This window comes from Bos taurus, chromosome 14 (assembly GCF_002263795.3).
Source record: "Bos taurus isolate L1 Dominette 01449 registration number 42190680 breed Hereford chromosome 14, ARS-UCD2.0, whole genome shotgun sequence".
In the NCBI taxonomy this organism is placed as follows: Eukaryota; Metazoa; Chordata; class Mammalia; order Artiodactyla; family Bovidae; genus Bos; species Bos taurus.
The window spans coordinates 64,213,979-64,225,926 of record NC_037341.1 but is presented as its reverse complement, the minus strand read 5'-3'; the positions used below and the strand labels follow the sequence as shown (position 1 = coordinate 64,225,926).

The 11,948-nt window shown below is 41.4% G+C and overlaps 1 protein-coding gene across 3 annotated transcripts; it reads left to right on the top strand.

The window, feature by feature from the left end:
• The first annotated feature begins 5,284 nt into the window (after positions 1-5,284).
• On the top strand, positions 5,285-9,012 carry POLR2K (RNA polymerase II, I and III subunit K). 3 transcript variants are annotated; one of them, NM_001037623.3, is made up of 4 exons: positions 5,285-5,356; positions 6,429-6,497; positions 6,847-6,939; positions 7,600-9,012. In NM_001037623.3, the coding sequence occupies exons 2-4, from the start codon at positions 6,437-6,439 to the stop codon at positions 7,620-7,622; spliced, it is 177 nt and encodes a 58-aa protein (NP_001032712.1). In that variant the 5' UTR covers positions 5,285-5,356; positions 6,429-6,436; the 3' UTR covers positions 7,623-9,012. The 3 variants fall into 3 exon arrangements, with proteins under 3 accessions (NP_001032712.1, NP_001290464.1, NP_001290465.1); NM_001303535.1 differs by having other exon boundaries at positions 5,285-5,389; NM_001303536.1 differs by having other exon boundaries at positions 5,285-5,389; positions 6,300-6,497.
• The last annotated feature ends 2,936 nt before the right edge of the window (positions 9,013-11,948 follow it).

Sequence of the window (11,948 nt, the reverse complement as noted above, 5' to 3'; positions counted from 1 at the left end):
TTTTTCAAGACATCTAAAAAGGGATATTTTATGTGCCAGGCTCCATCCTCTGCTCTTGGCAGTTTCTTCCTAATCTCTCTCTCTCTCTTTTCTGTCTTCTTTTCCTCTGTTTATTCCCTAAATGGGGCGTCCTACACAACATTTTTCTTACTTTACCATTCTGTGCTTACGTAATTCGGATTAGGAATTAAAAGCATTACTTTAAAGTCAGTTACAGCCACTGCTACCACTCTCCAGATGGACAGAACTTCTCCACCTGGATGCCCCTTAGATATTCTAAATGCCATATATCAAAAAATCAGACTCACTAACAATTATTAAGCTTTGACTATGTGCCAAATGAGGAGAAGGCTATGGCACCCAACTCCAGTACTCTTGCCTGGAAAATCCCATGGACAGAGGAGCCTGGTAGGCTACAGTCCATGGGGTCGCTGAGTCAGACATGACTGAGCGACTTCACTTTCACTTTTCACTTTCATGCATTGGAGAAGGAAATGGCAACCCACTCCAGTGTTCTTGCCTGGAGAATCCCAGGGACAGAGGAGCCTATTGGGCTGCCATCTATGGGGTCGCACAGAGTCAGACACAACTAAAGCGACTTAGCAGCAGCAGCAGCAGCATGTGCCAAATGAGGGCTTCCCTCACAGCTCAGTTGGTAAAGAATCCGTCTGCAATGCAGGAGACCCCAGTTCAATTCCTGGGTTGGGAAGATCCGCTGGAGAAGGGATAGGCTACCCACTCCAGTATTCTTGAGCTTCCCTCCTGGCTCAGCTGGTAAATAATCCGCCTGCAATGTGGGAGATCAATGTGGGAGATCTGGGTTCAATCCCTGGGCTGGGAAGATCCCCTGGAGAAGGGAAAGGCTACCTACTCCGGCCTATTCTGGCCTGGAGAATTCTATGGACTGTTTAGTCCATGGGTTCATAAAGAGTCAGACACGACTGAGTGACTTTGACTTTCACTTTCTTTCAATGTGCCAACACAGTAAAGGCTCAAGGAAAGTTAGCTGTAACAGCATCTACTGACCATGGTTCAGAATGATCCTAAAATTACTGATTCTTGCAGATAGGAAAGATAATGTTGGTCTGGGAACTAGCCTTGACACGAATTCTTTATCCTACCCCTCTGTAGGGTCCCAGGAATCATTTCTATTCTGCATATGTTGATCCATTTTTGAGGCTCCATTATCTTAATACCTCAAGCTGCAGAATCAGAATCCAAGTCAGTTTGCAATGACTAAAATTACACTTTTCCAGGCAGTCCAGTTATTAAGAATTGGTGCTTCTAATGCAGCAGACACATTTTGGATCCCTGGTTAGGGAACTAAGATCCTACATGCTGTGTGATGTGGGCCATGCCTCTCAAAAAACAAACAAACAAAAAGGCACAAAGATACACTTTCTGGATCACTCCATAACCTTTCTCTTACGATGACAATAGTTTTACCTAATATTTCTTCAGTCAGTTCAGTCGATGAGTCATGTCTGACTCTTTGCTACCCCATAGACTCCAGCATGCCAGGCTTCCCTGTCCATCACCAACTCCCGGAGCTTGCTCAAACTCGTGTCCATAGCATTGGTGACACCATACAACCATCTCATCCTCTGTCATCCTCTTCTCCTCCCACCTACAATCTTTCCCAGCATCAGGGTCTTTTCAAACAAGTCAATTCTTTGCATCAGGTGGTGAAAGTATTGGAGCTTCAACTTCAGCATCAGTCCTTCCAATGAACATTCAGGACTGATTTCCTTTAGGATGGACTGGTTGGATCTCCTTGCTGTCCAAGGGACTCTCAAGAGTCTTCTCCAACCCCACAGTTCAAAAGCATCAATTCTTCAGCACTCTATTGAGTCACCTCTTCCCTTTGGCTAAGAGGGGAGGTACTTTGTGAGACAGCTGCTGATAAAAAATATTTATGTTCTATCTTAGCCTGTCTGTGGAGGAAGAAACTGTATAGTTTCATCTTGCCTATTTACCTTATATGTAGAGTACATCAGGTGAAATGCTGATGTACAAGCTGGAATCAAGACTGCAGGGAGAAGTATCAATAACCCCAGCTATGCAAATGATGCCACCTTTATGGCAGAAAGCAAAGAGGAACTGAAGAGTCTCTTGATGAAAGTGAAAAAGGAGAGTGAAAAAACTGGCTTAAAACTCAACATTCAAGAAACTAAGATTATGGCATCTGGTCCTGTCACTTCATGGCAAATAGATGGGGAAACAATGGAAACAGTGACAAACTTTTATTTCTTGGGCTCCAAAATCACTGCAGATGGTGAATGCAGCCATGAAATTAAGACACTTGCCCCTTGGAAGAAAAGCTGTGACTAACCTGGACAGTGTATTAAAAAGCAGAGACATTACTTTGCCAACAAAGGTTTGTCTAGTCAAGGCTATGGCTTTTCCAGTGGTCATGTATGGATGTGAGAGTTGGACTATAAAGAAAGCTGAGCACCAAAGAATTGATGCTTTTGAACTGTGGTGTCGGAGAAGCCTCTTGAGAATCCTTTGGACTGAAAGGAGATCAAACCAGTCCATCCTAAAGGAAATCAGTCTGAATATTCATTGGAGGACTGATACCCTGATGCTGGGAAACACTGAAGGCAGGAGGAGAAGGGGATGACAGAGGATGAGATGGTTGGATGGCATTACCAACTCAATAACATGACTTTGAGCAAGCTCTAGGAGTTGGTGAAGGCCAGGGAAGCCTGGTGTACTGCAGTTCATGGGGTCGCCAAGAGTTGGACATGACTGAGCGACTGAACTGAACAATGAAGAAGCAGGATACTCCACTGTGTTTCCTAGATATTTAAAAATTGGCTTCTAGGAAAATCCAGAAAGTCAAGTCCCAAGTTGGTCTGTGGAGGTGCAACCAATTAACTCCTTCTGGAAATGAAAGGTCAGGCTCAATGTTCCCAGGTTGCTGGATGGGAGAGAAAAAAGCAATAGAGCCTGCTTAATAAGAAACCAATAAAGGCTTCCCCTCATAGCTCAGTTGGTAAAGAATCCGCCTGCAATGCAGGAGACCCTGGTTCATTTCCTGGGTCGGGAAGATCCGCTGGAGAAGGGATAGGGTACCCACTCCAGTATTCTTGGGCTTCCCCTGTGGCTCAGCTGGTAATATGGGAGACTTGGGTTCGATCCTTGGGTTGGGAAGATCCTCTGGAGAAGGGAAACACTACCCACTACAGTATTCTGGCCTGGAGAATTCCATGGACTGTATAGTACAGTCCTTGGCGTTGTAGAGTCAGACACGACTGAGTGACTTTCACTTTCAGTAAGAAACCAAAGTAGTAGATGGGGGAGAAAGAACTCTGCTTTTCAGATTAATTACAATAGTTATTAACAACTGTTTATTTTCTAAATTTTAATAACTTCATTTTCTTCTTCCCCTTTCTGATATACTTGCTGTTGAGAGCGCTAATTCTTAGGTAGGTTGATTCAGGAGGAGGAGGAGGGGGAGGAGGAGAGGGGTAAAGAGGAGAGGGAAGAAAAAGGGGTCTGGGGCTGTCAAGGAAGAGAAAAGGACAAACGTTTCTTTCCTACATTCCTTCAACATAGTCACATAAAATGTTTTTTTCTTTAAGCCCAGAGCTAATAATTACACAACTACTGACTCATCTTGCTCAAGGTATGTTTTTCCTTAAACTCTTTACCATGATTATAAAACAACAATGTATCCTGTTGGAGGACATGTTCCTCCTTAAGAACCTTCTGACTATCCTGTCATCTTAAAATGTATGTTGTTGGAGTGGGTCTGGTAAGATCTTTCTAGTGAAAGTGAAAGTTGCTCAGTCCTGTCAGGACTCTTTGCTACCCCATGGCCTGAATTCTCCAGGCCAGAATACTGGAATGTGTAGCTTTCCCTTCTCCAGGGGATCTTTCCAACACAGGGATCAAACTCAGGTCTCCCACATTGCAGGAGGATTCTTTACTGTCTGAGCCACAAAGGAAGCCCATTATTTTTAAAATGTTATTTTTAAATGTTATCCCATTTTAAAATTTAAGTTGTGGGAATGGATCTGGTAAGACCTTTACAGCCTTGAGACATTCTTTTGATTCACTGTAACAACCAACTGAAAAAGTATATAGCTCCCTTGCTAAGACTAGCGAGGGGGGCACTCTCCATCCCCTCTTCTGATATCTACGTTAGAAGCTTCCTGTCCTTTTTCACTGTAATGAAACTTCTGCCACACAAAGTTCTGAATGTCCGAAGCCTGGTTCCTGATGCCCATGCTAAATCTTCTTCGGAGACCACAAATCCGACATGGTTCACCGTAAGCTATTACTGTGAAAGAAGCAAACGTTGTGAACCCAACTGTTCAATTTCATTAAATTTTTGACCTTTGAAAGAACACGCCCTCACTGGTCAAGTCTTCTTGTTCTTCTAAGGAGGAATGAATACAGGGGACAAAAGGAGGGTCAGTGGACAGCTGCTGCTGCTGCTGCTAAGTCGCTTCAGTCGTGTCCGACTCTGTGCGACCCCATAGACGGAAGCCCACTAGGCTCCCCCGTCCCTGGGATTCTCCAGGCAAGAACACTGGAGTGGGTTGCCATTTCCTTCTCCAATGCACGAAAGTGAAAAGTGAAAGTGAAGTCGCTCAGTCGTGTCCGACTCTTAGCGAACCCATGGACTTCAGCCTACCGGGCTCCTCCGTCCATGGGATTTTCCAGGCAAGAGTACTGGAGTGGGGTGCCATTGCCTTCTCCGACTGGAGTGACTACCACTACCTAAATCCCTTAGCTTTAAGTGGGAGTAACTGACGTAGCTGCCCACAAGTAAAATGTGTGAGTCAGAGAGAGAACGAGCGCCTAGGAGAGAATGGGTCGAAAAGCAAAAACGAAATTATATGAAAGATAGCGACCGAGGGTGTGCTCCACTGCCCCGGCACAAATAGCAAACTATTCGAAACACGTAGTCTGTAAAGGGCTTTTGCACGTGGATATCCGCGGTGGAGCCGATTCTTCTACGTTCCTCGGAGTAACGGTCAGCCTAGTATTCCACGAGCACTTCACTGGGGTTTCTCTTCTAACCCTCTGCCCGCCTAGAAAAATGTTCCTTTCTGCAGACTTCATTTGCCAGAAAAACAAACCTCCTAGGACATGAAAGGCTGCTAAAGTGCTTTGCTTCCCTGACAAGCGAAAACAGCTAGGAGCGAAACAAGCACTTTCGACTAGACTCGAAAACACCAAAAGACCCGTTTCCTCCGCCTCTACTCAATCCAGGTTCCTCAGCCACACCCGGAACGGAAGGGGCGGAGACTCCGACACGTCAGAAGCGAGCGCCGGAAGTTGCCCGCGGCTCAGAGGCGAGTCGAAATCTGTTTGGAGAGGCCTAGAGATTTCTCCGTGTTGCGTGAGTAGGGAATTGGAGGTTTGGGATTTGAAGGTAGGAATTTGGGCCCAAACTGAAAACACAATAAGGTCTAAAGAGGTCTAGTTTAAGGGTTCGAGTCAGGAGAGGCTGGGGATAGAGTCGATACTTTTAGTCCTTTGCCGGTTTAGCTTTTGGGTTGTTTCCCTGTTTAACTGTTGACTAGCTTTGGGGAGTTATTCTTCTCTTAAATTCGGTTCTCGTGTTCTACTGTTGAGAGAAGTTTTGTGTGTGTGTGTGTGTGTGTGTTTTCTTTTACCATCTCCTGCTAAAGTTTGGAAAAATATAACGTGTTAAATGAAGACGCGGGCTTTGCAATCAGATCTAAATCTCTCTGACTCTGCAGCTGAGTGTGTTAGTCGCTCAGTCGTGTCCCACTCTTCGCGACCCCATGGACTGTAGCCTGCCAGACTCCTCTGTCCATGGAATTCTCCAGGCAAGAATACTGGAGTGGGTTGCCATTCTCTACTCCAGGGGATCTTCCCTACCCAGTGATCGAACCTGGGCCTCCTGCATTGCTGCTGAGTAATCCTGCCCAAATGAACTTCCCTAAACCTGGGTTGGAGAAGGCAGTGGCACTCCACTCCAGTACTCTTGCCTGGAAAATCCCATGGATGGAGGAGCCTGGTAGGCTGCAGTCCATGGGGTCGCTAAGAGTCGGACACGACTGAGCGACTTCACTTTCACTTTTCACTTTCATCCATTAGAGAGGGAAATGGCAACCCACTCCAGTGTTCTTGCCTGGAGAATCCCAGGGACAGGGGAGCCTGGTGGGCTGCTGTCCATTGGGTCGCACAGAGTCGGACACGACTGAAGCGACTTAGCAGCAGCAGCAGCAAACCTGAGTTCCTTCATCTGTAAAATAAGAGTCCAATTTGGGGGTAAATGCGCAACACGTTTTTTGTTTGTTTGTTTCGTCCTTTAGACCCAGCCATGAAACAAAGTACTGACTAGGAATTGAGACCTTTTTAGTTTTCCCTCGGAAAAATGATTCCTGATTGGATTTGTGAGGGCCCCACTTTGAGATATTAAATATTTGAGTCTCCGATTTCAGGGACAACAATGGACACCCAGAAGGACGTTCAACCCCCAAAGCAGCAGCCAATGATATATATCTGTGGAGGTAAGAGTAACACAAAGTAAGAGTATTTAAACTCGGTTAAAAAAAAAAGAATTGTGCATTTGTCTTTGACTTGTGAGTCGTTCATCTTTAAAGTTAGAAAGCGGAACAGCTTTAGCAGTCTTTAAAAAAAAATCCTCTCATTAACTTTTCATTTCCTATTCTAGGAAGAGTGCCTTGCCCACCACTCTTTTTTTCTCTCTCCTTTAGCTTACTGGTAATAGCAACACATCCTTGAGATTGAGTATTTGTATTTTAGTGTGTTGGATGAAAAATATGGTCAAGATAATTTGCTTGTCTGTAATAATTTCTCTTTTAGGCATTGAATAAATGAATGTGTTTTCATTTCTAGAATGTCACACAGAAAATGAAATAAAATCAAGGGATCCCATCCGATGCAGAGAATGTGGATACAGAATAATGTACAAGAAAAGGACTAAAAGATGTATCCTTTTAACTGTGCTTCTTAGGTATGAGATGGGAGCAAGTGAAGAATAACACCTGGTTTGATAGTCAAAGACTAATTACTTGTGAAAATGGTAATAACTTGGATTACTTACCAAAAAAAAAAAATGTTTATCATTTTCTTTTTTAATCACAGTACTTCGGTGTGTAGACGTATACCAAGTAATCTAAATACTAGCTGATTTTGGCTTTCATAAGTGTATTTTTCAGCAATTCTATATAAGTACTCATTCCTGAGCTTCAGTTTATGAACAAACTAAATTATACAAGGGAAACTACAAATAGTGAGTTTTTATGCTACCTTATGGAAAAAGTGAGACTTAGGAATTAGCTGAAAGTCAGAGTAAATTGTTATGTAATAACTGACAGTATTTTTTAGAACAGTAAATTATCGCTTTTAACACTGCTTTAGTTTCTTGATGCATTGGTCTCTATCATGGAAAGAGGGCTAATAATTTATTTTTTAGTTCACTTCTCATCATAGTAAATAGTGAATTTTATTCTTTTGTGCATTTTAGATTAACTTAAATCTAACATTTTAGATTAAATAAATAGATTATTGCAAAGAGAAAGTGACTTGAAAGTACTAAAATTTTAATTTTAATGTACCTTTTTATGTCCTTAACTTGGTATATTACAGTGGTGGTTTTTGATGCTCGGTGAAACATGAAATTCAGAGGAATATCTTCATTTTTATTTGGATTTGTTGTTAATGTTGTATAGATTTTGAATAGTGTACTTTATGAATACAGTTATATACACATTTCATTTTAAAAAACCATATTGTATTTAGATATCTATTAATAGCTTATATAAAGATACTATTTTTCATTTAGTACATGGTTTGTATTTTAATTTTATTGTATATGTAATCTGACACTCAGTGGAGGTTAAAAATGTTTCCCAAACTACACTTTAAGCAAAACCTGGAATCATCTGGGACCCTTGTTAAAAATGAAGTTTTCTAGGGCTTTTTAAAGGTCTAATTAAGTAAGTTCTTAGGAAACCTCTGTTTTACATCACCAGTTGTTTGTAAACTCTCCAGCTTTTGTATGGAGTATACCAATGCACTTACTGTCAATGTGCATACCTCATTTTGAGTTACAGTTTTCATTTGTTAACTTGGCATAGGCCTTCCTGTATTTATATGTAATGGTTGACTTTTTAAAATCTTGGGCAAGGGAAAAGAAACTTTGATGGTTGCTTTCTGTAAGACAAAATCAATCCCAAGTAAAGTGGATGAAGCAGACTGTTAAGGCAGGTGTGGTTTCCCAGTTGTAATTATTCATTAAAGTAAACAAAAAATTCTGCTTTCAGCATATTTAAAAAAAAAGTTGGTTTACACTTAATTATTGGATGAATGTTTAAAGCTTTTGCTTTGATAACTAGGAATATGGATACTCAGATACTCCATCTGTTCCAGGATTCGATTGCATAAACTTCATTGATAGCTTTGTGTGTCTCTGACATTCAGAGAATTATCTGTGCCATTTAAAAGAAGCACCTGTTATTTCTACTGCCATCCTTAAATACTAAGTTCTATAAATTCATTATGTGCCATATAGCACTACCATACTCAAGATTTTTAAAGGGTGCTTCCTTGGTCCAGTTTTTCCTAGACCGTGGCTTTCATAATTCTGTGATTCTGCCATATTCCTTCTTGAGCTTGTCCTTTCTGTATGGAAGAGTCCCGATAAATGACAGCTGCCTAAACCCCAACTACTGATAATGTTGCTCTTAACTGTTCTAATTTCATCATAGGTCATTTGTGCATTAGTAGTTTGAGTATTGTTATTTAGTTAACTAGACTGTGGTTTAATGGGTAAAGTATTACTCCTGGAATTCGTTTCAATTACCTCCTTGTGTCCCCTTCATCTATAAAATGGAAGTAATTTTACTTCTTGCCTACCTGGACAGTTATAGAAAAGGTAAAATAGATATAAAATAGCTTAATGGGGAACACATGTATACCTGTGGCGGATTCATTTTGATATTTGGCAAAACTAATACAATTATGTAAAGTTTAAAAATAAAATAAAATTAAAAAAAAAAATCCTTTTGAATAGTGCCTATAAATATAAAAATCAGTAGATCTGAGCTTGAAGCTAACACATAACTTGTTCCCTACTTAAACTGCTTACCAGACACAAAGGTTCATCAAAAATACATGGAAATTGGTTCAAATCCAGCACTTCTCATTTACTGGCCAGTTTATTTAACTTCAGCTTAATTGTTGAAGTCAAGAAATTAATACACCTATACCTACATACACCTGCAGAGTCCCTTGTTAGATGGCAGTGACTTCACCAGGATTCACTTTCCTTATTTGTAAGATGAGCATGAAAAACTACACTGTAGCACATTCCCCAAACATTTGCTGCAAGATAAAATGAAATACTCCATAAAAACTCTTAAAGTAATAAATGTTAGCTATTCACACCATTACAGTTTCTGCACAGATGATTGTATTCAGTTCAGTTCAGTACAGTCGCTATGTTGTGTCTGACTCTGCAACCCCATGAACTGCAGCACGCCAGGCCTCCCTCTCCATCACCAACTCCTAGAGTTTACTCAAACTCATGTCCATTGAGTCAGTGATGGCATCCAACCATCTCATCCTGTCGTCCCCTTCTCCTGCTCTCAATCTTTCCCAGCATCAGGGTCTTTTCAAATGAGTCAGCTCTTCGCATCAGGTGGCCAAAATACTGGAGTTTCAGCATCAGTCCTTCCAATGAATAGTCAGGACTGATTTCCTTTAGGATAGACTGGTTGGAACTCCTCGCAGTTCAAGGGACTCTCAAGAGTCTTCTCCAACACCACAGTTCAAAAGCATCAATTTTTCTACGCTCAGCTTTCTTTATAGCCCCACTCTCACATCCATACATGACTACTGGAAAAACCATAGCCTTGACTAGATGGACCTTTGTTGACAAAGTAATGTCTCTGCTTTCTAATATGCTGTCTAAGATGGTCATAACTTTCCTGCCAAGGAGTAAGCATCTTTTACTTTCATGGCTGCAGTCACCATCTGCAGTGATTTTGGAGCCCAAAAAAAGTCAGCCACCATTTCCACTGTTTCCCCATCTATTTGCCATGAAGTGATGGGACCGGCTGCCATGATCTTAGTTTTCTGAATGTTGAGCTTTAAGCCAACTTTTTCACTCTCTTTGACTTTCATCAAGAGGCTCTTTAGTTCTTCTTCACTTTCTGCCATAAGCGTGGTGTCATCTGCATATCTGAGGTTACTGATATTTCTCCTGGCAATCTTGATTCCAGCTTGTGCTGCTTCCAGCTCATGTTTCTCATGATGTACTCTGCATGTAAGTTGAATAAGCAGGATGACAATATACAGCCTTGACGTACTCCTTTTCCTATTTGGAACCAGTCTGTTGTTCCATGTCCAGTTCTAACTGTTGCTTCCTGACCTGAATACAAGTTTTTCCTATATAGCAAGTCAGGTGGTCTGGTATTCCCATCTCTTTCAGAATTTTCCACAGTTTATTGTGATGCACACAAAGGCTTTGGCATAGTCAATAAAGCAGAAATAGATGTTTTTCTGGAACTCTCTTGCTTTTTCCATGATCCAGCAGATGTTGGCAATTTGATCTCTGGTTCCAATGCCTTTTCTAAAACCAGCTTGAACATCTCAAAGTTCATGGTTCACGTATTGCTGAAGCCTGGCTTGGAGAATTTTGAACATTACTTTACTAATGTAAAGTGTGTGAGATGAGTGCAATTGTGCAGTAGTTTGAGCATTCTTTGGCATTGCCTTTGTTTGGGATTGGAATGAAAACTGACCTTTTCCAGTCCTGTGGCCACTGCTGAGTTTTCCAAATTTGCTGACATATTGAGTGCAGCACTTTCACAGGATCATCTTTTTGGATTTGAAATAGCTCCACTTGAATTCCATCACCTCCACTAGCTTTGTTCATAGTGATGCTTTCTAAGGCCCACTTGACTTCACATTCCAGGATGTCTGGCTCTAGGTGAGTGATCACACCATCATGATTATCGTGGTCGTGAAGATCTTCTTTGTACCATTCTTCTATGTCTTGTATCAGCCTTGGGATTAGTCTCAGCTACTGGTCTCGCTGTTTTCCATACTCTTTAGCTTGCTCATTGTAGAGTCCCAACCCCTGGACCACAGTGGAATTCCCATCCCAACTTGGATCGTTGTAAAATAGAAATTTCACGGCTCTGTCTTGCTGAAAACCTTCAGTAGCCTCCCATTTTGATAAAGTAAAAAACTGTTGGGAATAGTAGAAGCAGAGTCCTCTCCCTCCTCTGTAACCACTTCAACCCACCTCTTAATCTTTGGTTCTAAGGAGATGTTTGTAGTTCTTCAAGCTGATGATGGACCTCCTTGCCTGTGCCTTTTCTCATGTTTTTCTCTCTGCCTAAAATGACCTTTCTTGTGTTATTGCAAACATCAGAATTTTGAAATGTTTTGTTGTGTTCTAGTTATCTGTATTATTGTGGGAAAGTACAAAACCGTTCTTCCTTATCCTTTGTGACCTACTTTCTCTCTAGAAATTTGAATGTTCTTTGCTGTGTCCTGAAATTTTGCAGTATGTGCCTTGGTATGAATCTGTTTTGTTTGCTTGTTTTGGTTGTTGGGTGTATACTCTCAGTGTGGAAATTCAAGCTCTTCAGTTCCGGGAAATTTTCTTGAATTAATCACTTCCTATCCTCAGTCAACAAAAACAAGACCAGGAGCTGACTGTGGCTCAGACCATGAACTCCTTATTGCCAAATTCAGACTTAAATTGAAGAAAATGGGGAAAACCACTAGACCATTCAGGTATAACCTAAATCAAATCCCTTATGATTATACAGTGGAAGTGAGAAATAGATTTAAGGGACTAGATCTGATAGAGTCCCTGATGAACTATGGACAGAGGTTTGTGACATTGTACAGGAGACAGGGATCAAGACCATCCCCAAGAAAAAGAAATGCAAAAAAGCAAAATGGCTGTCTGAGGAGGCCTT

Bases quoted from the DNA above. Each gene is read 5' to 3' on its own strand.
- POLR2K (NM_001037623.3), top strand. From the start codon at position 6,437: ATGGACACCCAGAAGGACGTTCAACCCCCAAAGCAGCAGCCAATGATA. The intron at 6,498-6,846 runs GTAAGAGTAACA...TTTCATTTCTAG, and splicing joins AATGATATATATCTGTGGAG to AATGTCACACAGAAAATGAA. The intron at 6,940-7,599 runs GTATCCTTTTAA...GGTATATTACAG, and splicing joins CAAGAAAAGGACTAAAAGAT to TGGTGGTTTTTGATGCTCGG.